This window comes from Colius striatus, chromosome 6 (genome assembly GCF_028858725.1).
Source record: "Colius striatus isolate bColStr4 chromosome 6, bColStr4.1.hap1, whole genome shotgun sequence".
NCBI lineage: Eukaryota > Metazoa > Chordata > Aves > Coliiformes > Coliidae > Colius > Colius striatus.
Window position 1 is genome coordinate 40,261,590 of NC_084764.1, and position 25,108 is coordinate 40,286,697.

At 44.8% G+C, this 25,108-nt stretch overlaps 1 protein-coding gene across 1 annotated transcript in view; it reads left to right on the top strand.

The window, feature by feature from the left end:
* The window catches only part of BRF1 (BRF1 RNA polymerase III transcription initiation factor subunit), a 173,814-nt gene extending 154,458 nt beyond the window's left edge, over positions 1 to 19,356 (top strand). Inside the window, exons 16-18 of the mRNA XM_061998945.1 lie at positions 11,272 to 11,323; positions 14,410 to 14,578; positions 17,320 to 19,356. Coding sequence (XP_061854929.1) covers positions 11,272 to 11,323; positions 14,410 to 14,578; positions 17,320 to 17,357 — 259 coding nt within the window. The 3' untranslated portion in view covers positions 17,358 to 19,356. The remainder of the gene's footprint in view (positions 1 to 11,271; positions 11,324 to 14,409; positions 14,579 to 17,319) is intronic.
* The last annotated feature ends 5,752 nt before the right edge of the window (positions 19,357 to 25,108 follow it).

Below are 25,108 nucleotides of genomic sequence, written 5' to 3' on the forward strand. Positions count from 1 at the left end.
TGTTCAGCAATAGGAATTCCTTGCCTGGCTTTTGTGCTGACCTTTGTCATAAGCTGGAATTTTGATGGCCAAAGAACTAAGCACCGAGGGCTACAATTTCTTGGAAGGGATGAGTAAAAAAAATGAGGTGGATTAAAGATTTTTAAACAGATCTTGTCACGCGGGTTTTACTGTGTTTTGATTTGAGAAGTAGTGACTAATTCCCAGTTACAGAAGTTTTGGCCTTCTGAGTATTTAAGACTGGGGTCAAACTTCCACCCATCCAGGTGAGGGCTTGGTGAGGAGGAGGCATCAGGAGCCATCTGGGCAGGGCTGTAAGCCAAGTTCAGGGAAAAGCCTTCCCGGCTGAACTCGACTGCTTCTTACCATCCCTCAGATCTGCTGGTTGACCTGCTTTTGCAAGTGCTCTTTAACTGATTTCGAAAACTCCATCAATTTCAAAGGGTAATAGTTAGCAAAGGACTCTTCGGCTTGTTTTGACTGAGTCAAATTAGGGACGGGTGGCCCAAGCAGAGCTGCCCCGTTCACTGGCCCCATGCAACTGACTGTGGGCAGCATGGGCTTCACCTGGAGAGTTCTCCTAATTGATCCAGTTCAACCAGCATGAGAGGCTGCAAGAGGCATCTCCCCTGCAGTATATGTATCTTAACGCTAGTATTATGCTGCATTAAGACAAACCACTATTAAATAGTTCTGCTTTACATGTAAGATCCCCTACAACAGCTAACTTAATTACAGGCATGCAACGTGGAGCTTACCCAGGACATTGGAGGAGATGGTGCTGTCTGCTTTCCTCATCAGAAGTGTCCTCCTTTCTTGAAAGGAGTTGCACATATTGTGCACAGATTTTAAAATGGCAATTAATTTTGTTTCCCTTCTTCACATTTCCATATGGAAGTTTCTTTCCTTAAGAAAATGTGGCTGCATTTTTACACTTGTCTGTTTATCTGTGCTGAGTGCTTTGCAAAGGAGATGGGCTTTTTATAACACAAAGGGCTTCTGTGACCCGGTCCGGTGATTCACTGGTACATAACAGTACGTGTGAGCAAGCACCCAGAGTGTGTAGCAATGCATCTTTTAAACTGGTGTCATACCTGATGGTAAATAGCCATTTTCCCCAGTGGTTTCTACTGGTTTTGCACTTTATTTTCCATGCATACTTACACCCAAGTAGAGACTGCCATGCAAGCAGCTTTCATGGTGAGATTTAAAGGATATAGTTTGCTTTCTGGACCTTTCTTACGTCGGTAGAAGTTGGATCCAGAGTTGGGAGAGGGCTGTGGGAGCTAGCAGTTTTACAGGAACTTGGACTCCAAAGGATACTCTTCCATTAAAGCATCCTGTTGAGGTTTTGCAATGGAATATGGGATCAACTTTATTTATAACTTTGAAAAACACTGTATGGATTAATGTAGATGTGTTCACAGTGTGTTCATGCACTGGATACAGGCTGATCTTGCCTGTTTCTGTAATAGTGCAATGCCATTTCTCTCAATGGGGTTCCCTGGTCCCTTTGGTAGAGGTGAGGTGAGAACAGGTATCCCATAGCATACTTGTAAGGGGCAGACAAGCCAGATGCACACAGCACCAGTGGCAGCAAAAGCCTGACTTACCCTGTATGGCAGAGCTGGCAGGAAAACCTGACAGACAGGTCCTGCAGGCTTCGTTAGGGAACCCTGGTTACAGGGCAATCACATGCCAGCCTGACTTCAGCCATCAACAGAGCATTGCTATGGTCATTACCTAAGTATTTCCATAATGTGTGTCTCTTTAGGTTATAATTAGAGCCAAGCCTGCCCCTAGCTAATTACAAACTTGCTTAGAAGTATAGTTTATATAAAGCTTTTGAAACTTTATATGAAGAAGATGCACATCCACAGGCATTGTAACAATGATGCCTTATTTTCAAAATTACATTTATAGGCTTTAGTATCTGTTCCTCCCTCCCTTTACAGTTTTGTACAGGCTTTTTTTCTTGTTGTTGCATCCTCATCCAAATATTGCCTGAGTTTCACCAACACCAAACTGGCAGTTTTTGAGGTCTGAGTGTTTCAGTCTCGCTGCTGAGAGGGTAAAGCAGACGTGAAGATGTTTTTGAGCTTTGTGTTTTGAGAAGACTAATAAATAATACTTAGACCTTTCATTTAAAAAAAAAAAAGAAGATTAGGGGTCTTGAAAGGGATGGAACTTTTTGCTGAACACATCACTACATAACTAATGATCCATCTATGGAGAGATGCACTGTGTATGTTTAGATGATGCTGCACCTGTACCTCTTCAGCTCTATCTCTTGGGCGTAAAGTGATACTGGCAGTATATAACCCCTTTAGGCCCTGAAGCAGCAATAGAGGCAAAGCCTGGGTGAGCAGATGGGTTGTGACTGTGACCCATGGTTGTAATGACCCACACCTGGGTGGTGATTGCAGCACTACGTGCCATGTGCTGCACTGGCCAAGGCTGCTGCTTGGGATGACTCTGGGTAACTGAATGGCAAAGGCCAGATGGTACTGACACTGCTGCCCTTCAAGGGTGAGGCTAGAACATAAGAGATTCCAAAGAAACACAAGGAGAACTTTCTTAAGTGTGAGGTGAGGGAGCACTGGAAGGGGCTGCCCAGGTGGATTATGGAGTCTCCTTCTCTGGAGACATTCAAAACCCACCTGGACGAGTTCCTGTGTGACCTACTCTAGGTGGTCCTGCTCTGGCAGGGGGGTTGCACTGGGTGATCTTTCAAGGTCCCTTCCAGCCCTTGAGATTCTGTGATTCTCTTTGGGTTTTTTATTTAGTTGATATCTTCCATTCCTCGCTTCTCAGTGCTTTTCTCTCAGGAATGAATGGTGTTTGAAAAGAAAAGGGAACACAGTGGAGCCTGCAGCATTTGGCTTTTGCTGCCTTTGGTACAAGGGTGTGCTCATGTAACCTCCATCACCACCTCTCTTTGGGAAGAAAAAAGTGGGGTGCATAACCCTTGTGTGTGACTGAGGAAAGGAAACTCATGAGATAACTTCTGCAGCTGATGAATTCCCTCTCATTGCTTCCGTCTAGCCATTTCTGAATTTGGCCTTTAGTTTGATTATTCAGGTCAGATCAGATTTAGGTCAGTCCTGATGGATTTTTTCCAAGTCCAGTTCCCTTGATTCCTACTGTAAACGCTTACCAGATGACACAATGTGAAGCTGGAACAGACTTGAGCTGTGTGATGACCAAATAAAATCTCAGTGGGAACCACTTCCACGTTCCTGAGATCAGTTTCTCATGTAATAAATTGTATATCCAAAATTATATCAAATACTTTTCTGACAAGAGTGAGTTCTTTTTCCTAACGGACAAATCCCAGCAGAGCTATTTATAAGAAGCCTTGCTGTTGTGTTAGCACTCAGATGCCTGTTACTCAGACCTACACCGAAGAACAAATCAAAGTAAAAACTTCTCTGTGCCCTTGCCAGTACTTCTGGACCCACCCTGTTTGGTGTTGTCTGACATCCTCCACTACTGATGTTTTAAGCACGAAATTTAGGGCTGTGTTCTTTCACTGTTAGTTCCTAAAATGAAATTAGAAAGTGTCCAGAGCTTAGTAGACCAACCTACGGCTCCTTCTCCTGTTACAACCTCTTCATTCACTTCCTGATACCAGTATTCATTTCTTGACACCAGACTTCCCCGAGTTGTGTGTTGGCTCATGTATTGCTACATGAACTACATCTTCTGCCTTAAACCAGTCCTGGTGTAGATGGGCCATAGGAGAGAGCGAGTTCTTCCACACTTGTCTCTTCAGTGGCTGCAAACCCCACGTTAAATCATCGTTCCACCATTCAGCTGCTTGATTAGATGTTCTCTGTGTACCTCAAAAGATGTGATGTTTTAAAGCTAGATTTGCTATTTAAATAAGAGGTTTGCCTTAATTGACTGTTATAAATTACAGGCAAGAAGGAATGATTTATTGCTTATAATTAGAAATGAGTTACGAAGGGGAATGTTGGTAATCATAAAATAAAGCTTGGAATGCATTGATTTCCAGATGGCTGACAGTGAAATTGCTCTTTAATGTATAATAGACCAGGAAAAAAACCCTCTGTCATCCATCTTTACTCCTTGATGGATAACTTGTATGAATCTATACTTACCTGAATTTTGAAATATTAGTTTTGCCTGCGTAATCAGATGAGAGAAACTTAATTTGCACGGTGGTATAAGCTGTCAGGAGTGGTGGAAGTGGTTAGTATTTTGCCTAGCATCATTTTTGTCCTTCTAATGTCAACAGGGAAGCTCCAACGATAAATCTAGAATCACCTTTGGGTATAACAATCCCAGTGGATTGTTCTCGGAGATTACAGGTTACTAAGATGGTTTTCTTTTGATCTTTTGCCTCATTAGCTGTTTGTATGAGGTTGAGGTTGAGCAAAACACCTATCCAGAAGCAAGTGTCTATAAGCCTCCTTGCTTGAGTCTAGAGAAATACTGTTTGCACGCAAAACAGATGGCAGCGCTACCGCTGAGAACTTTTCAGCAGCACAGTCCTGGTGTTGGGATGGTAGTGTGCAATTCAACTTTGAAAATGTCATTTCTGTTACTATAGAATCATAAAATCACAGGATGGTAGGGATTGGAGAGGACCTTTAGAGATCATCTGGTCCAACCCCTTCCCCGCTAAAGCAGGTCACGCAGGAGCTTGTCCAGGTGGGTTTTGAAGATCTCCAGAGAAGGAGCCTCCACACCCTCCCTGGGCAGCCTGTGCCTCACCTCAACAGTAAAGTAGTTTTTCCTTTTGTTGAAATGAAACTTTTTGTGTTCCAGCTTTTTTCCATTGTCTTGTCACTAGATACAACAGAAAAAGTGCTGCCCCAACCTCCTGACACCCACCATTTAGACATTTGTAACTATTAACGAGATCCCCCCTCAGTCTCCTCTTCTCCAGACTAAACAGCCCCAGTTCCCGCAGCCTTTCCTCATAAGGAATGTGTTCCAAGCACGATTTTAAAGTTTATTCTCTTTGCCTTACCTATGGATAATGGTGCTTTGTGCCTCAGCAGATGCATTCTGCACTGTTGCCCATTGAAAGAACTGTCCAAAAGAGAGGTAAACGAATTTGGATTGTCACTATATGAGTTGTCTCACGCCCGTGTTTTACAAGTGACACTGTCATTAGACTCGCTTAACTAAGACTGTCATGATTACTCATTTACCTTCATTAAAATACTTCATAGCTTCCTTATTTTAAGTAGCTTTTCCCAGCAAGGTGCAGATTTGCCTTGCTGCCATCATTTAATCTGGAAAAACAGATTTAGAACTAGTATTTTCCTGACCTGTGGAGAGATGAGCTCATCAGTATCTTTATTGACAAACCCAGGAAGAAGGTGTGTCGACCAGAAATATTAGATCAGTCAGCCTTTCTTGTCCTGGAGCAATTGTAATTTCCCATGGTCTGCAACAATTTCCTTTTGAAGCAGATATGTGCAGAGATTGTTTTGGGTCTGTTGCAGTAGCATAATTTCATTTGGTCCCAAGAAGGTGGCCTTTAGGTTTCATGCTTTTCATTTTTGCTGTTGAAAATCTTTTGGTTTAGTCAGTGGAAAGAACAGCAAGCTGCTATTTTTCAGTATCTAATTGAAGGGATGAGTGCTGCAGCTATGCAGAAAAAATATTGCCTGCCCTGAGCTGAGTGATTGAAGACAGATATCATGGCCTCTGCCTCTCTCTGCAAAGCCTGGAATAGGTGTTTAGCTCATGATACATTAGCAAAGTCTCTGCTTTTCAAAAGCGTATTGGTGACTGACGTAGGCGCGTAGCTCCTCGCTGGTAAATATATCCCTGAGTGAATGATAGAGATTCTCATTTTTTGCTGGTTTACTCCTGGGAGCTTTTGTCCCTAGATACTTAAGCCTGGGCATTTGCTAGAAGAGGCCAATCTCATTAGCACTGAAGATGTTCTCAGCACTGTGTTGTCTGATGCCGTGCTGATGAAAGCAAAGCTCCTCTGATCCAGCATGAAAGAGGACTGAGTGGGAATCAGAAGTGGGAAGAATTTCTCATTTCAGTCTAGTTTTTGTTGTTGCTTTAACTTTGCTCTTTTCTTTCCGCTTGAAATGGTTCTTTCTGTAGCGTTGCTTGCTTGGAAACAGGAGGAAAACAACTGCTTTGATGGAATTGGTGGAGCAGAGTTAGAAATAGCTGGCTCAGGCACTGCTCAACGCATTCTAGCCTTGCTGCTCAAGTGGCTGGTAGTATCTAAGAGGGTTCAGACCCTGCCTGCTGCTCTGACCTTACCATGTGTGAGCTGAGCTCATTGCAATGCGAGCATGCCCCTTACTGATGTGTTTTGGTTGTTGGATAGGGTCTCTGCAGCCCTACTACTAGGGAGAGTGATTCAGGGAGATTCCTTGGGGTTTTCACACTGATGGTGAGCTGAGTTGGATGAAGAGCTCATCAGTCTGGCCTTCAGAAACCCAAGAATACCTACCTACCTCACATTCAGGCACACAAGGTTTCAAGGTGTGAGCATGTGAGATGCTTTGTCTTTCTGCAGAGGATGATGTTGTCTTTGGTTCTGGACTTCTGGTGTGCTGTAGCGCACGCTTATACCCCAGCCTCTGTCCTCGGGGCATCATGCAGCCATTCATTGGTGTCACAACCAACTGTGACCATGGCCTTCACCTTGGCCTTCCCTCTAGGGGAGGGAATGGCTCTTGTGAGCACCCATCTCTCATCAAGAAGATGTAGAAGATAGTGAGATCCACAGCTGGATGTGCAAACCCCAAAGTGCTCTGAGACCGTGGTCATGATTGTTTTGCCCTCTGGAAAAGAGCAGTGGGCTGAGTCCAGGAGGGTCACCCCTTTGTCCTGACCTAATGGCAGAACAGCGGGTCAGTATCTCCTGATGCTGCTGTGTTTCCAACAAGAGCATTAAACCCTTGCAGAGAGGTAATTCCCAGCTTTCCGGGAAGGATAACATTGATGGTGCCTAATTAAAGGGCACTCTTAGCTGGGGCAAACATTTATATTAACTTCCTTCTCATGCAGATGTCTGGTAAACTGAATCCCTGAGGCAAAACCATCTGGCCTCAGGTGGGAAGGGGATCTCAGGCAGTGTGGAGAACCTGACTGGTGTCTTGCCGAGTCATCTCTCGATAGCTTTTTCTTATCACTGAAGTGGCAAACATAGGAAAGGCCTGTGGTATGGTTATATAGGTTTTATGGCATTTGTCTCAGATGACCTGCATAATTACACTGGAGGCCTGTGGCTCTGGGCTCTGTCGTATCTCTGCTTTCCATCCCTATTCTGGGATCATTGGCGTATGAAATGAGTTCGGGCGGTAAGCAGCAATAAGATGTTCCCTCCTTGGGTGGATTAGATTCAAATTCAGTAAGAAACAGAGCTTTAGGTGAATTTCCAAATTCCTTGCAGGATTGCACTGAGGAGATTGTTATGGTACCATAAACCATTTTGGTGGGTGAGCAGCCTGAAATGGTTTGATTACCACGCAGTGATCTATTTTATGTACTGCGCTGTGTAATCTTTTGTTATTAAATAATAAGCAAAACAAAAACGGTTGTTTGTCACAGCCAGCTTGTTTTTCAGAGCATTTGCTCACTTTGAAAGTTCAGGCTGTGTGATCTCCAGCCCTGTCAGGAGCTATTATATTGAATCTTCTTTTAAATTGTTAAGCTGAGGGACAAACCTAGATGTTATCATGCACGTCTCCAGTGAGCGCAGAGCAGATTCAGCAGGGAGCAGCCGCTGATGCCATGTACTGTGCCATTAGTTGTTCTTGCAAACGTGTCAAGATTATCTGCTTCCAGCGTTAGGTGTGTTGGCTGACATGAGCATTTGTAGATCTGCATAATTTCTGAAGTGGTTTGAAGTGTGGGTATAATACTTGGGGCTGTGTGAAATCTCTTTTCCCCTTCCTTTTACGGATCACGCTGCTGTTTGGAAAGTTGCTTGTTTTCGTAGAGTCATCGAGTCATAGAGTGGTAGGGAGGTTGGAAGGGACCTTTAGAGATCATCTAGTCCAACCCCCCTGCAGAAGCAGGTCCCACCTAGATCAGGTCACACAGGAATGTGCCCAGGTGGGTTTTGAAGACCTCCAGAGAAGGAGCCTCCGCACCCTCCCTGGGCAGCCTGTGCCAGGGCTCCCTCACCTCAACAGTCAAATAGTTTTTCCTTATGTTTAAATGGAACTTTTTGTGTTGCAGCTTCATCCCATTACCCCTTGTCCTGTTGCTGGATACCATCGAAAAAAGGGATGTCCCAACCTCCTGCCACCCACCATTTAGATACTTGTAAATATTAATAAGATCCCCCCTCCCTCTCCTCTTTTACAGATGAGGTTGAGTCATGCATGTTAAAAATTGGATAAGTACTGCAGTTACTTGGCTTTTTCAAGGTGCTTTTTTGATCACTAATACTCAAACCTATCCCAGCCTCAAAAGCAGTCATGCTCTTCCATGGAGACACTTTTTTCCTCCCTCTGTGGTGCAGCCAGACAGCAGAAGGAGCCCGTATCTGTAGCCATGGCAGCCAGTAATTTATGGCTCCATATGGCTGGTGTGGCAGCAGCTGCTCTGGTTTAAGGAGGTCAGGGCACCAGGGCATTTAAGAAAGAAAACAAAACCTCGATATAAAACCTTCCTAAATGGTTTTGTACAGTAGCAGTAGGGTTCTCCATAGGCATAAGGAGAGCCAAGGGAGAGAGATTAACTTATTTTTCAGTGCATTTATAACTTTTATATGATTTTATTCAAAGACATTACTTCAGGGGCACAAGAAGTTTTTGTCTCTCTTTGCCATGGTTTTATCTTCCTTCAGTTTTCATTGCTAGTGTAGCACATGGTCCTGAGGCACAGCAAGCTGGGCTGTTAGCCCACACAGCAAGAGACCCCGTCAGATCTGTGCTGCAGCAGGTGCCCAACAGCCAGAGCAGGAGCAGAACCCAACCCACTGCTTTTGGATCCATCAGCTGTTGTACTGAGAGAGAAACTGTATTGCCCAACTTGAATGGCAGCACTGTATTTCTAGTAATGAAGATGTATATACTTTGTGAGCAATTATCATGGAACAGAAATGCAGCTTTAATTTCATCTTGGGTGTGAGAATCACTCTCTGCTGATACATGGTGTAGAAGGGCCCTTGGATTTAGCACTGAAGTTTGCAAATAAGCTTTTCATAAGCATGAATCTTTTTATTTTCATTAGGGGACCATTTTAATTAAAACGAAACTGGAGTGTTTACTCTTTGCTCCCTATAGCTGTGATTGTTTTCTGCACTGTATAAGCACATGTATAATTTGCAATATAAGAAATGTCAGCAGTTTCTGATTACCTTGTGAGTCTTACTCAACAGCTTGATTCTAATTGGGGGGGGGGATTGGGTGGAATTTCAGGGGGCTCCAAAGAGGTCTGATGTCTTTTGGTAGCAGGAGGAAGTAGGTGCTATCTTTGGTAGGATGTTAATTGCAATAATCACTACTACTGGTTTGAAATAAAGGTCCTTCATTTCTTACCCTTGTTGGTTTTTTTCAGTCATGTCAATGAAGTACAGCCTGTTTGGTAATCAGCACCCTTCAGCTACGTAACCTTTTGACATTGCTGCGTTTGTGTGTTTGTAAGCTTCTAAACAGGGTGACTTTTGGGAAACAGTGATTGGCAGCTGCTACATAGCCTCAAATTTTAGGGAATAAGAAATATTTTTTTTTACAATGAGAGTACCCAGAGAGGTGTCAGATGCCCCATCCCTGGAAACATTCCAGGCCAGGTTGGATGGGGCTCTGAGCAACCTGATCCAGTTGAAAATACCCCTGCTCATTGCAGTGGGGTTGAAATAGATGAGCTTAAAAGGTCCCTTTCAACCCAAACTGTTCTGTGATTCTGTGAAAAGTCTACAGTGCAGGTTAGATAAAAAAAGAGAAGGCCAGGTACATAGGGAGAAGTGCATCCATGCCTTCCAATACATTCTCTCTAAGCCCAGAAGTCCAACAGGATTTATAAGTAATAAATAGTTGATGTGGATCAAGGGTATCTCTTTCTTGAAATTTGATAATTGTGAAGTATGACAAGAAGTATCTGTAGCAGAAGAATGTGTTCTGGATCCTTCAGTTCCTGAAGCATTCCCATGAATTCTTTTGAGATCTACTGTAGGGAGGCACCTTGGACTACTTTGGTTGCCAAAATGCCTTTTGGGTCTCACAAAGCATTTCAGAGATGACCAATTTCTGAACCTTTTTGGAGCTTAGCCGATATCTTGTATTTTAATGTTGTCTTCTCCATCAGAGATGATGATGTGAGTCTCCCCTGCTTGTTCTCTGGGGCTTTGTTTCTTCCCAATGATTACCTGAAAAAAATAAATAAGCAGGAAAACAACTGGTATCTGTGTGTTAACAGGGAAGAATGACTAATGGAAAAATGAGAGGAAAGATACTGCTTATCATAAAAGACTGTATCTCTGGAGACATAAATTGGTATTCATTAAGTTGTTTGCCTAGACTTAGTTAAAAGACTTACTTGAGGAGCTGTCTGAACAGTGTTTCAGTAGAAAGCAAGTCATCCTCTTCGTGATTAGGTACATCTAGATGAAGAAGAGAGACCAGAAAGCATCACTAAGTGGAAGGCTACAAAATGTTTTCAGAAAGAGCAATATTTAACTCTTAGCTGATCCATCTCTTCTCCCCAGATATGCATATCTGATGCAGAAGTCCTTAAAATGTTTATATTCACTTTCTGTCATTTCTCCTTCAAGGAATGCAGGGTCCCCTTGTTTGTGATGATTTCTGTAGCTGGAGGTTAGAATTTTGCCTGTGATGGTTATGATATCCTGCCTGTGAAATCCTACTAGTATCCTCCACAAATCATCAAAGAGAGGGAAGCAGGTGCAGAATGGGGCTGGGAACTTTAGTGTTGCTCAGTTTCACCATCTCTGCATTCTTCCAAAAGTTCAGTTGCCTTTTGGCTTTTCTAGGATGTGACAAAACCATCTGTTTCAGAAACCATTGGGATTGGGGTGTGACTGCAGTTTGATATGAGGTTTTGATACTGTGACTTTGATGCTTGTGACTGGCATATTTTCTTATTATCCTGAGCTGGGGCAGATGCTTACAAGGGAGTGTGTTTATTGATTATTGTGGAGTCTGTGGCTTTTTATCTTGTATCTTTAAAGAAGTATTTGCACAACTGACACTAGCAAAGTACTTTCACCCTTTGGAGAGTGAATATTCTGTATTAAACTCTTGGGTGTGGTGTAACTTTTCTGGCCTTCACCATTTCTTCTTTCCTTTGCAGATTGAGACCCTTGATTTCAACACAGCTTGCTAAAAAGGCTGCCATTGAAGAGGTATGTAAAGTCCAGTGCAACAGTTAGAGTTTGGAGATTCCCATGTGCCTTTCTCAGCCCAGCTCTGGTTACGTGGTAGATATCATAGAATCATAGAATGGTAGGGGTTGGAAGGGACCTTTAGAGATCATCTAGTCCAACCCCCCTGCAGAAGCAGGGTCACCTAGATCAGGTCGCATAGGAACGTGTCCAGGCGGGTTTTGAAGACCTCCAAGGAAGGAGCCTCCACAACCCCTCTGGGCAGCCTGTGCCAGGGCTCCCTCACCCTCACAGTCAAAAGAAATGAGAGTCTTGTCTTTCTGATGAGACCAGGAGCTGGTTTCTGCAAGCACTGCAAAGCGGTGGCTGCCTACTTTCTAACCAAGATTTAACCTCACTTATCCATCAGTAACATTAGGACAGCCTCATAATGCCTGGTTAGACAGCAAGAAAGGGGAAGACTCCCTGCAAGCATCCAAAAAGGTAGCTATCAAAGTGGGTGGGGGGAATAGGAGAGGGCAGAGCTGGTGTCTATATCTCAGCACTTGGACCATCCCCGTGGAGGAGGAGGAGGGGGATGATGCAAAAAGCCAGAGACTGATGAGGAAGCACAGAGTGACAGCTCACCCTGTATAACATGGCTTGCTCTTTGCTTTGGTGGGTTGTTGAATTTGAAAATGGAATAGTGCCTCAGAGAAGTTAATGCTGGGAACTGGCCACTGCCAGAAACCCTCCTTGGGCAGGTTAGTGCACTGCTTTGCCTGCCATGGTTATCATCAGTCACAGCAACAACTGCTTTCTCTCAGTGCTGTTTCCAGAGTACTCATATACATTTGGTGTATGATAAAATAACTGTCTCCTGCATATCTAAAAATTCAGTTCCTAATACACCAGAGGTTATTTTTCTTCCTTCTTTTTCCCATGAGTTTGTGACACTCACACCCTTTTGAAAGTGAACCGGTTACCTTGGGTAGTTCAACATGCTTTGACAATGCCCATCCGTACATGAAGACATCTGCCAGACTCAAGTCCAGGATGTCTGGAAGTGAATTCAGGAAGTTCTATTAAAAGGCATTGTTTGACTGTTTTATTTTGAAACCAACTAAAACCCATTGATTTTCAGAAACAGTCTGATATCCTGCCTGGGGAAATACATTTTCACTTCTTGTGCTGTGCTCATTAGAAAACTCTGCACATTTTTAGAAGTACAGCAGTCTGGAAGTGGACATGATAATTAGAAGAAGGTCACATTTTAATTAGTGTGGTGCAATTTTAAAAAATAATGACTCAATTGCAGCTCCTTTTTGTTCAGCCACTTTTTCAGAGCAGATGGATACTTTTAGGCATATAAATTGATATATATTATGATGCTGATTTGTCTCAAACTGTTGTGTCTATTTCTGCTAATACTGAAAACCTAGATGGACTCAATTTGGTGGCTCTAGAGGCAAAAGCAGTGGTAGGAAATGTAAAACAAACTGGAGGGAAGTTCCTCTAAACAATGTGATGGATTTGAGCATTAAATCATGGAAACTTTTCCTTGAGTGAAATGAATATCTAAATACTTTTACCTTATTAATGAACTATTGGAGCAAACCCTCAGGTGACTTTGAAAAACTCAGGCAGATTCTTTGGGTTGACTGAGATGGTGTCTGACAAGTTCAGGAACAGCTTTGATGTTTGAATAATGAGACTGTATCAACTTTCTGGTACAGGGATTTCCTCTTATGGCCTATCTCTGAAGTGCCTGGAGTTACAGGGATTCTGGGAGTTATGGCATCCCATGCAAATATCAATAAATGAATAAATTACAACACTGAATCAGAACTTCCTACAAGTGGAGTTGGAGAAGATGCAGCAATACATAGTTGTGTACTGTAATTGAAAACCTAAACCACTGTGGTACTTTTCTTGTGGTAGGGACCAGAAGAGTTGGAGTTTCCTGGTCTCCTTTGGACCATGAGTGTTAGTAGCACGTCACCACTGTCCTTACCAAGAAAATGTTCCCTTCTTGAAATTGCTCACATGACAAAGCAGCATTAAGGATTCATCTTTAATGTTCTTCAAATTGCCACTAATGGGATGTCTTTTTGGGCCACAGGCTCTAGTGTACAAACCCCAAATAGCCCAAGTACAGAATGGAAGTGAAAAATGCCCTGTTAGAAAGCTGGTGGGGATAAAGCTCCTCTGATATTTCTTCCCTGGATGAGAAAGGGAGGTGGAGCCCTAGACTGAGCACACCATGGAGGTGAGAGCTCCAGAGAGACCAGAGCCTGGGCTGTACTGGAGCAGAGCACACTGCTGGTTCCTGCCCCCTTCCCAGAGTTACCGTTAGTGAGCTGAGGGCAACACTTCTCCAAATTCAGCTCTGTCTCTTTGAGGTGTTTCCTTTTGTCTCCCTCCCTGCTCTGTCCTGCTTAACCTTGGAGCAGCTGGGGAGGTGCATATATGGAACAAGTCCTGTCAATGTTCAGTTCCCAAATTAGTATTTGGAGATCATTATTCTGATGAATTTCATAGGTAATGTTACAGGTGCTCTGTATCTATCTATCTATCAACCTAGTGCTCTGCCATCACATTAAGTGATGTCTAAAGTGTGCTATTTGTTCCACAGCTTATTGTGCCTCCAAATAAATCCACCCAGAGCTGTCAAAAGTAAAGCATGTTGGAATTTTTCTGATTTGAAGGGTACATTTTTGGTATCATTAAGGCATCAATAATGTTGTTACTGTGCAATATGCCTAATGTGAATTGAGCACGATGAGGAAAAGGTTGTAAGTTTTCCTGCAGAGTTCTACTGAGGAGCCTTCACTCCCAAATTTCTTCTTACCCTGTGCTTGCAAGAGAATTCTTGTTTTGCTCTTACTGTCTCTGGGTATTTCAGCTACTTGGCTGTGGATTATGTGAAAACTGACTTCATGGAAAGTCAGTTTGTGACTGACTTTCGTTCAGGCAACATTTCTTTGAGCAACTCACATGTCTGCTAGGATAGCTGAGCCTCTGGCACTGGACATAGGCTTCCAGCTTTCACGTCCCTATTGTTTGGAAGATTCTAAACTTTTCTGCCAATATTGAAGTGTTCTACTGTCCCCTCTTCTTTGTCACAGGTTACCTTCCCAAATGCACAAGCAGAAGCCTCTGACTTAGAAAAACCAGCAGCTGTGCTGGTGGAAAGTGGTCCAGTAGCTTACAACCCCGATGAAGAGATGGAAGAGGAAGAAGTAGAAGAAGACGACGATCACTGCATGAGCGCCTTACAGTTGATGGGAGGGAACGGTAAGCTGGGATACTGTCTAAATTACCATCTGCTGGTGCTGTGGGGTTCATTGTTTCTGGGCTGAGGACAGACAGGGCTCATAGAATCATCACAGAGTCATTTTGGTTGGAAAAGACCTTTAAGATCATTTAATCCAACCACTAAGCTCACACTGCCAAGCCAATCACTAACCCATGTCCCTCAGCACCTCAGCTATGTGTCTTTCAAATATCTCTGGAGATGGGCACTCCACCACCTACCTCCCTGGGCAGCCTGGGCCAGTGCCTAACAAACTTGTCAGGGAAAAAGTTCTTCCTAATGTCCTATCTAAACCTCCCTTGGTGCAGCTCGAGTCCATTCCCTCTTGTCCTGTCATTCATCACTTAAGAGAAGAGACTGATCCCACCTTGCTACAGCCTCCTGTCAGGTAGTTGTACAGAGTGACCATGTCTCCCCTCAGCCTTCTCTTCTCCAAACTAAACAACCCTCAGCCACTCCTCATCAGACTTGTTCTCCAGACCCTTCACCAGCTTTGTTGTCTGTCTCTGGACATGCTCCAGCACCTCAATGTCCTTCTTGTAGTGAAGAGCCCAAAACTAAACACACATACTTGAGATGTGGCCTCACCAGCATTGTACAGGTGGACAATCACTGCCCTGGTCCTGTGCTTGTCCCTGTCCCCCAGCAGCTCAAACTGTGCAGAGCTCCTGCCCATTCCTGTGGTCTGTGTGGAGTCACTCTTGTCCGAAGCCTGACCTTCTTGCAGACTCCTCCTGAGAAAACTTTGCATCTCAAGCTTTAGTCTAAGAGGGCTTCTCAAGAACAAACTGTTGTTATGCCTTCTTCAGAACTGGGTTTATTAATATGGATCCGAGGAATTGTGAAGTCAGTAACCACTCTATCAGCAGCTCCTGGGGCTTGTTACCTGCCTTCTCAGCTGGGGCTGCAGCCACATCCAGGCTGTTCTGGAGCCCTGGGGATGTGGCTATCCAGCTCAAAACAAAGCAGTCATCACACTCCATTTCTGGGGAAAGTGATTGGAAGAAACGGTTCTTTGCCAAGTACAGAAATTGCATTGATTGCGTACGGCGTGCTGCATGGTACACAGATGTGTGCTAATTTCTTTGGGTTACCCAGCAAAGCCACTCCTTTAATTAGGTTTCTTTGCTGGCAGGAAAAGGCAGTATCCTCTCTGCTGTGGTTTTTCCTAGCTGGACACATTCACATTTATCCTTTATTGAAAACTTCCCCTTAGAAGTTAAAGCTTTGAAAACACACACAAATATTTGTTAAATGAGTGCTGCTAATTGTGGGTTGTGAAAAAGCAAGATGGGAATAAGTTTCCCACTGAACTGTTATTTACTGCAAAAATCTTTCCAGTACTATTTATTGAACTTTCATGGACGATATGTGTGCATTTCACAGAAGAGTCTGTCGCTTCTAAATTGATTTCTTCCTTGGAAAATAATTGCTGAACTGTAGGAAAAACAGTTTGTTGCATGCATTTATTATTAGAATAACGTTCCCAAGAAAAGGCACCCGTATGGAGGAGGGTGGGTCTATGTTTATTAATAAACCCCCCCACAAAAATAGAGTAAAGGTCACTGAGCTTTTTTCCTTTGTGAATGTTACTATTTATAAACCATTCTGAGAACATTCCGCTGCTCTCCCCGTCTGGTCTGGGCGACAGCTGAAAAAAATCAGAGTTTAAACAAACAAATAAATAAGTGAAAAGGAAAGGAGTATTCCCAGAATTCAAATGCAGGTGTGCAGAGCTGTTCAGCAGAACAAATGTCTCTTTTCTTACTGCTTTCTTCGTGGGTTTTAGACCTGCCTGCTCAGAGTAACTGCAGGAATTACAGATGGTGAACTTCACCCATTCTACACAAATGATTGTACATTACACTTAATTCTTCTTCCAAGCATTTGCTTGACTCTTGGGATGAAATGTTGGCACTGTACTGAGTTTGGCGTCTAAAGGTGATCTTTACTCAGTGCTCACATGTAGCAGTTATCCATAGGTTCAACTGCACAACAGACAATATGATTGCAGTCAGGGGCACACAGAAGGGAAATGGGTGTGTTACAAACAGGCAGACTTGCCTTCTGACACACACATCACACAGTCTTTGCACTCAGCGTTGTTGGAGAAACAAAACGGGGGTAAAAAAAATCCGGGCCAAGTTGTGAGTTGTTCCTCTAGGAGTGAGTAGATAGGGGAGGTCTGAGTCAGATGTGTTGGTCAGGATTCCTTGCACGACTCCTTTGATGTTGATGGGAACTCTGAGCTGTCTCTGAATCCTTGCAGTTTTACCTTGAAAATCCATGACAGATAGAAACCAACCAGTGTCCATGTCTAGTGAGAACTGTGCTGACTTGTAAATGTATGCTGCTGCTTATCAGCCACTTACGTTCCAAATTACTTGTGACAATCAGGCTTGATCACCTTAACCTCGAAATTAAACCAAGTATTTCACATATCCTTGTGCCAAGCAGTCCTAAGTAAGGGTCCAGTGGCAAGTGAGAAGAGATATTTGCACATACCCATGTGTAAATTTGTAGGCATGCACATGTTACAGGTAATTGTATTGCACTGAAGGAAGTATGTGCAAGGACTTTGTATTTAGCCCTAAGAAAAGAGGTGACTGGTTTACCATCTGATTACACAGCAGGAAAACACCCTGAAAGCAGCACCACTTCTGTTGTATCCTCCATCTACCTGGAATATGGATGCATTTTTATATGCCTTTGTATGTTTCAGATTACGGCTGTGACGTGGATGACGATGACGGCTATTAGTTCCATTTCCTTCCAATGGACACGGACTGTGCTTTGTCCTCAGCAAATCTTCAGTCTTGGAGCTGTGTGGATCGTGACAAAAAGCTGTCTGTGGTCAGCAAGTGTAGTGGAACAATCCTTACTTTTGTAAAGTGAATCTGAGGTTGGCGTTGAGTCTGGTCAGTTTACATTGACCCGTAACCCAGCAATAACGTTCGGGTTTGTACTTGAATACAATTTTTATTGTTGGTGGATTGTAGTTTGAGGATGAAATTAATGGGAGTAATGCTTCCACAGAACAAAAGGAGAGCGGCAAAATAGACTGTGTATAAAAGCACGTGTGGCTGAAAGCTACACATCTCTTATTTATGTGACTCTGCTTTTAGATGTGCTGTTGAGAGGGAGCAGATTGAAGGACAGGTAGGAGGACAAGTGAAAACAAGAAGTGTGCCTGTTGATTATTGGAGTACAGAAGCATTAGTTGTCTCCTAATGCTACAACCAACAGAAAGAGAACATTTCCAGCCTGTGTGGTGAACAAGACCCTGTTGTTGTATACATTTCCTTACCCAAACATTAAGGACAAGTAACATATTTGCAGGGCAGCATTGGTTTCTCTGAAACTGAGTAAATACTTCTTTATGTGGATCAATTTCTTGAAGGATATTGACAACAGAAGGCAGTGAAGAATCATCTTCCACTGCAGCTCCAGTGCAGTTGGTGTGAAAGGAGGGAGGGGAGGTGGGAAGTATAGAGAGTAAGCAGGTGATGAAGGAAAAGCAGGAAATAAAGATGCATAAATAAGCATGTGTATGACTCATGTAGGTTGAGTGCTTTGCTCAAATGCAAGATGTTGGCTCTTAAAGAAACTGCTAAGATGAATTCTTTATTGCTGAGGATCTTTCCTTCATCTTCTGTGTAGCTTTTCATTGGTTTGTTCCCCCAAAGGATGCTAAACCTGCTGCCCATGTAGTGATGTTACGTGCAGGAGCTGAGAGTGCACTCGAGTAACTGCTGCTAGTGAGCTTGAATTTCAGCAGCACGGTGTGTTTCTTGCACTGAAAGCAGAAGGTTGCAGTTTTTGGATGCTTTTGTATGATTTGATCAGGAAAGGCTATCACACAGTCTGCTGGAAGGGCACTTGGAGAGCAGAAACCAAAAAGGCCTAAAGTTCCAGAGCATCTCAGTATTGCTGGTGGAGTTAATGGCATGGTTTCTGTACAGGAAAGGCCATGGTGCAGAGGAGGCAGGCTTCACTCTGAGCATTGTAAAGCTTCTTAAGCTATAGTGGTTATGTATATTTTTAATTTATTGGTGACTTACTGGGATTTTTATAATGTTCATTCCTTCTCAATTTAACTAAGCTCAGGAAATGTAAACAGATTAGAACACGCTAGTTTCTGTTTTTATAGCTAGTCATTAAAATGTAAAAAGATTAACACTGCATTAACTCTGTTTACTGCTGTTGATGTATCTGGACAATTTTGTTATATGTGAGTGAGCCTAAAGTCACTTGGAGTAATTTGGACGCTGCTTTTCTCAGGATTCTGGTTGTAATGAAGAGAGCTTATAAGGCTTCAGCATTTGTTGTTCTTAGATCTTATTTGAACCCCACACAAACTGTATATCATAGGTTTTGTTACATAAAGCATGTCTCTTGCTGCAAGTCACTTTGCTTGACAGGCAAAACCCTCCAGCAGTTGCATCCAGCTTGTCTGCCGTGCAGCCTTCTAACATGCTTGTATCGTGGGAGTAAAAAATGAAAGATATAAGGAGAAAACGGGATTCCTCACAGTGGTGAGTGCACTTACAGTGTCTTAATCATGTATGACATGTCTTTAAAGTCGCTGTGTTCAACACAGCAACTTTTAAATGGTGCCAGACAACCTTGTCTTGAGGGTTAAACGTATCCACGTTCTTGCTATCCTGTTGGCTTGTTTGTATTCTTTGGATTGCATTGAAACACGTCACAGATGTGTGCAGTTAGTGTACAATTTGCCTAATAAATGTTCTGTTTCTCATTTTTTGTGTTGAATCCTTGCATTTGGTTTAGTTAGTGCCAAGGAAATTAAACCAGTTTGATGTAAGCACACGTATCATCCTTTCACAACCATAATACAAGCCATGTTAAGCTTTTTTACTGTAATATATTTGCTGTAAATAAAATATACAACCCTTGCATAGCCCATCTTTTATGATGCTGTCCTGTGAATTTCTGATTCTTCCATCTTCATTCGCAGGAACTTTCATTTTTGATTGGTGTATGATTGGTTGATTGTGGCCCAAATTTATAACTCAGAGCTTTACTTAGTCTCTTAAAGGGAAGACATGTCTAATCAGGCAAGTGTGTTTTACAAGATACTGTTCCACTGATAAATGTAGATGCTTTCTTTAAATTGGATAACATTAACAAGGTTTTTCCACTGAGCTATGTAATTAACTGACTGTGGGAACAGTATATAGTGTGTGTGTGTGTTTAGTGGAACTGTTCCAGTGCTTGTTTCTGAAAGTTGTATCTTGCTAAATAAGGTGTGTGCTGAATTAGAAGTCATGTTATCAACATCTGGTCACCACAGTTTGGAAGCCAGAATCCACTTCTTCTCTTGGTGCTCGTGGATATTTGCTCCTTTTATTATTTTCTGTTAAGTGGAGCTACTACTGCATCCTCAGGTGTGTGTACTGTGAAGTTTTAGCATGTAGTAGTGCAATTAACACTAGTTTCGGGAAGGCAGGGAGGATGTGTCACTGCAGCGTGTCACTGGGTTCCCATACTCTCATAGAGGTGCACTTCTGCTCTCATTGACATCGGGATGCTTGTGCTGTTCCAGTCCTTTCCACTGGCAGTTTGGAACCTCTCCAGTGATGTCCATCACTGGTGCTCTATCACTTGTAACATCTAAGCTGTTACAAAGTACTGGCCACCTTGGCCTCGTGTTTTCTACTCTTTGGAACTGTACAGTAATTGGCTTTGCCCTGTGATTTTTCTCTTCCCTACCTCACCAGGCTTTCACAGCTAAAACCATTCTACCCTCCAAGCTGTATGCATCAAACAAGCTTGCTTTAAGGTTCTGAGAAGTGATGTTAATAAGGCTGAAATGTGTTGCAAAGCTTTATATTAACTTCATTTATCGCCAGTAGACCATAGCACACTCGTTCTTAGGTTCACACCGTGTGATGCAGAAGAGGCTGGTGTAACTTTGCACTCTGGTCACGTGTGGAAGAAGAGTTACAGCATGTTATTTGGTATTTTGGTTATTTGGCAGTGTCCTGGTTTAGGCCTATCAGGGAACAAAAGACCACAATTGGCCTCAAGTACCAAAGACCTGAGGATTGCCAAAGGGCAGGGAGAGCTTAACTGCTGCTTAAGGTCCAGGACAAACAGACCAGGCTACTGGGCTTGGGGAAGAAAACAGGGAATAATTTAATGCAACGCCAACTAAACCATAACCATAAACCTCCAAAACATAACCAAAATAAAACAACACAGAATGGTACAATAATGAAGAGTCCAACCAGCCCTTTAAGACCACCTTGTCCCCACTCCTTCCCTCTTCCCAGGCTCAGAGCCCTGATCCTGGTGTTTTTATCTCCTCCTCCCCTGCATGGCCCAGAGGGGCAGGGAATGGGAGTTGTATTCCTTCCAGTCTCCCACAGCAGCCTCTTCAGCGAGCCTACTCTCTCTCTTTGACTCTCTGTAGTGGTTTTGCCAGCCAGGAACAAAGAGCTAGGAGGCCACTTGCTCACTCCTTCCCCTCCTGGCAGAACCGGGAGGCGAATGGGAGAAAAAGCCACGTAGGTTGAAAGAAGAACAGTTTAATAGAACAACAAAAGTTAAGAACAAACAGTTGTAACAACAAATGAACAGTTATAACTGTAAACAAAACCCTGCTCTTCCGAAGAGCCCCTCCCCGCTAGCTCCCCAACCTATAAAGTGGCCATGAGGTCAGGATGGGCTTGCATACCCGTTGCCCAGCCTGGCTCAGCTGCCCTGACCTATCCATGTCATCGTTCAGGCTCAGTCAGCAACAGAGCACCTTGCAGCCTCAAACTCATGACAACCTCTCCCTAGCTTCCTACATAAGTTAACCCTAGCCCAGCCAAACCCCGGACACCCTTTGTCCGCCCTGTACGGCCGGCCGTTATCACCAGCCTCGGGCTACTGTAGGGTCACAAATGCATCAGAGTTGCCCTGCTGCAGTACCAGGACCAGTTCAATGAAGAAGTATCTCATGGAGGAGTTGATCATCTTGATCCTGCATACGTGTGCAGAGGGCAGCACTAGCAGCTTGCACAACGAAGTCTGAGACACAACAACACAAGCTGCTATCATCATCTCCTGGAACCAGGAGAGAGTTTTCTGCACATCGAGGTATGGGCCGGTGCAGAGGGTTTGTAGGAGGCTAGTGTCCTGACAGTTCACGAGCTTATGCTTAGGCTGGTGGAGGAAGCAGAGCACATCTCCCAGCTTCTCCTCCCTTCTGCACATGCACTTCAGATCCACACGCACCAAGGAGTTCCTCATCAGCTTCTTCCCTTTGCAGTCCAGCATGAGCGAAAAGGAGTGGCCACGCGGTGGCTTGAGGGGCACAAGCAGGTGATAGACACGGTCTTCTCCATGGTCATGCTGACCTATTGGGAAGCAGCCTACCTGCATAGCAGGCTGCAGCTGCGGCATGAAGGTATTGCTGGAGAAGATTCGGCAGTAGCGGAGAAGTTCATACACCAGCTCATTCACCACTATGCACATATCTTCTGTGTTTGGCAGTGGCAAGGAGTACTCATCCGCAAAACTTCTTGTTTCCACTTGGTCATCCCTCTCCCCTTCAAGGCTTGTGTTGCTGTGCTTCTTGCTGCTTCCTGGCTGAGGCCTCCTTTTCCTGAACCGCCAGCAGAGCCAAACGAGCAGGACCAGGTCTGCAGCAAAGGCCCAGAACTGCCACTGCTGCAAGATACCGATGAGCAAGTCTCCGCTGGCCATCCTGATCAGCTCCTGGCTCCTCTACTTCACAAGCCCCCAAGCCGTCACCCAGAACAGCTCCTCCTGAGCCTGCACACTTGCCGCTGTCACAGAGCGTACTGGTGCCTGCACACTCACCGCTGTCCCAGAGCTTACTGGGGCCTGCACACTCACTGCTGTCCAAGCACGTATTGGGGCCTGCACACTCACTGCTGTCCACGCACGTACTGGTGCCTGCACACTCAGTTCTATGTCCCAGCGCGTACTGGTGCCTGCACACTCAGTTCTATGTCCCAGCGCGTACTGGTGCCTGCACACTCGCTGCTGTCCAAGCACGTACTGGGGTCTGCACACTCGCTGCTGTCCAAGCACGTACTGGGGTCTGCACACTCGCTGCTGTCCCAGAGCGTACTGGGGCCTGCACACTCACTGCTGTCCAAGCACGTACTGGGGCCTGCACACTCGCTGGTGTCCCAGAGCTTACTGGGGCCTGCACACTCGTTCCTGTCCCAGCACGTACTGGTGCCTGCACACTCGCTGCTGTCCAAGCACGTACTGGGGTCTGCACACTCGCTGCTGTCCAAGCACGTACTGGGGTCTGCACACTCGCTGCTGTCCCAGAGCGTACTGGGGCCTGCACACTCGCTGCTCCCAGCGCATTCTGGGGCTGTGGTACCCACTGGGCCCCTTTTATAGGCCCTCCCTTTTGACACGTCCCTCTGATGTCACAGGACGCTGTACCACGTCATCACCATGCCCTCTCCGCCCTTTTCCCCTCCCCTCCTCCTCTTCCTTCTCCATGGTTTACTGAAATGAAACAGGAGATGGCAGAGCCCTCAGAAAAGCATGTAGAAATGCCACTTCTCTCAACAAATGCAAACCTACTGGGTTTCCTTGGCAATATTGCAGTCTAAAGGAGGGGGTGTGTGTGTGTATGTGAAAAGATCCCTTGGCTTTTTCTCCATGTGACTATTGGCTACTGGTCAAGGTGAGATATATGACAGTCTGCCTTGAGACTATCAACTCGCTCATAAGGCATTTCCCAATTCAGACATAATGTAGTGGTTTTGCCTGGGCCAGGTTTTTTGGTGGCACGGGGCTACAGGATTGGCTTCTTTAATCAAAGAGTTACCAGAAGCTTCCTGTGTAGCTCACAGGGTTAGGGCCAGTCAATTCTAAGCTGGGCCCTGCACCGGACCCAGGCCTGGCCAAGTAGTGACTGAGGTAACACCTCTGTGAGTAACATATTTGAGAAGGAGAAGAAGCTGTTGTGTGGTTGCAGAAGCGCAGCAGCAACAGGGAGTGAGAATGTGAAAATACCTCTGCAGACACCAAGGTCAGTGGAGACAGACGGGGAGGAGGGTGCTTAGGCCCTGAAAAGGCTCCCCTGCGATATGAGGTGAGGACCATGGTGAAGCAGGTTGTACCCCTGCAGCCCATGGAGGCCACCAGGAAGCAGAGACCCACTCGCAGCCCGCGGAGGGCCCCATGCCGGAGCGGGTGGCTGCCTGAAGGAAGCTGTGACTCTGTGGGAAGCCCACCCTGGAGCAAGTTCCTGGCAGGACCTGGGAGCCTGTGGGGAGAGGGGAGCCCACACCAGAGTAGGTTTGCCATCAGGACGTGTGAACCCGTGGAGGGACCCAGGTTGGAGCTGTCTGTCCCTGGAGGACTGTTCTCCCCATGGGTGACCCCCCGGGGGAGGGTGTGAGGAGTTGCCCCTGTGGGAAGTCCCATGCCAGAGCAGTTTGTGAGGAGCTGCTGCCCTGGGAAGGATCCACACTGGAGAAGTTTGTGAAGGACTGTCTCCTGTGGGAGCGACCCCACAGTGTAGCAGTGGGAAGTGTGAGGAGGCCTCTCCCTGAGAAGAAGCAGCGGCAAAGTCCATCTGTAACGAACTGACCGTAACCGCCATCCCTCATCTGCTGTGCCACTGGATGTGGAAGGGGAGTCCCAGGAAGAGGAGGGGTGGCAGGAGGAGTTTTTAAGAGGGTTTTATTTCTCATCTCCCTGGTCTTAATAAATCAAACCTTTTTGTCCCTGAGTCTGTTTTGCCTGTGATGCTAATTGCTGAGTGATCTCTCTGTCCTTATCTCAACTGTTACCAAGCAAAAGCTACTTGGTTACACCCCAAATTTATTTTTATGAAGGACATCATGTTTTCATTATAAGCAACATGCTCAAATCACCTTTATGCTAGTCCCATGATATTATAAAACAGGAACAAGGAATGAAAACAAATACTCTGATGAGACAACAGCTGGATTAAAAGATCCTTGTATTTGGGATACTTTTGAATGGCTACAAATTACCTTCTGGGGAGTTATGGCCCTGTCCTGGTTTAGGCCCATCAGGGAACAAAAGACCATGATTGGCCTCAAGTACCAAAGACCTGAGGATTGCCAAAGGGTAGGGAGAGCTTAATTGCTGCTTAAGGTTCAGGACAAAACAGACCAGGCTACTCGGCTTAGGGAAGAAAACAGAAAATAGAAAATAATTTAATGCAACACCAACTAAACCATACCCATAAAACCCCAAAACATAACCAAAACAAAACAACACAGAGTGGTACAACAATGAAGAGTCCCACCAGCCCTTTAAGACCACCTTCTGCCCACTCCTTCCCTCTTCCCGGGCTCATAGCCCTGATCTGGGTGTTTATTATCTCCTCCCTGCCTGCCCGGCCCAGAGGGGCAGGGAATGGGAGTTTCAGTCAGTCTGTTCCTGATGGCTTCTGCCATTTGTCTCTCCTCAGGGCAGGTGGGCTCCGCACCAGTCCTCCCTGCACGTCCGTGGTGTCCCTCACACACACACAGCCC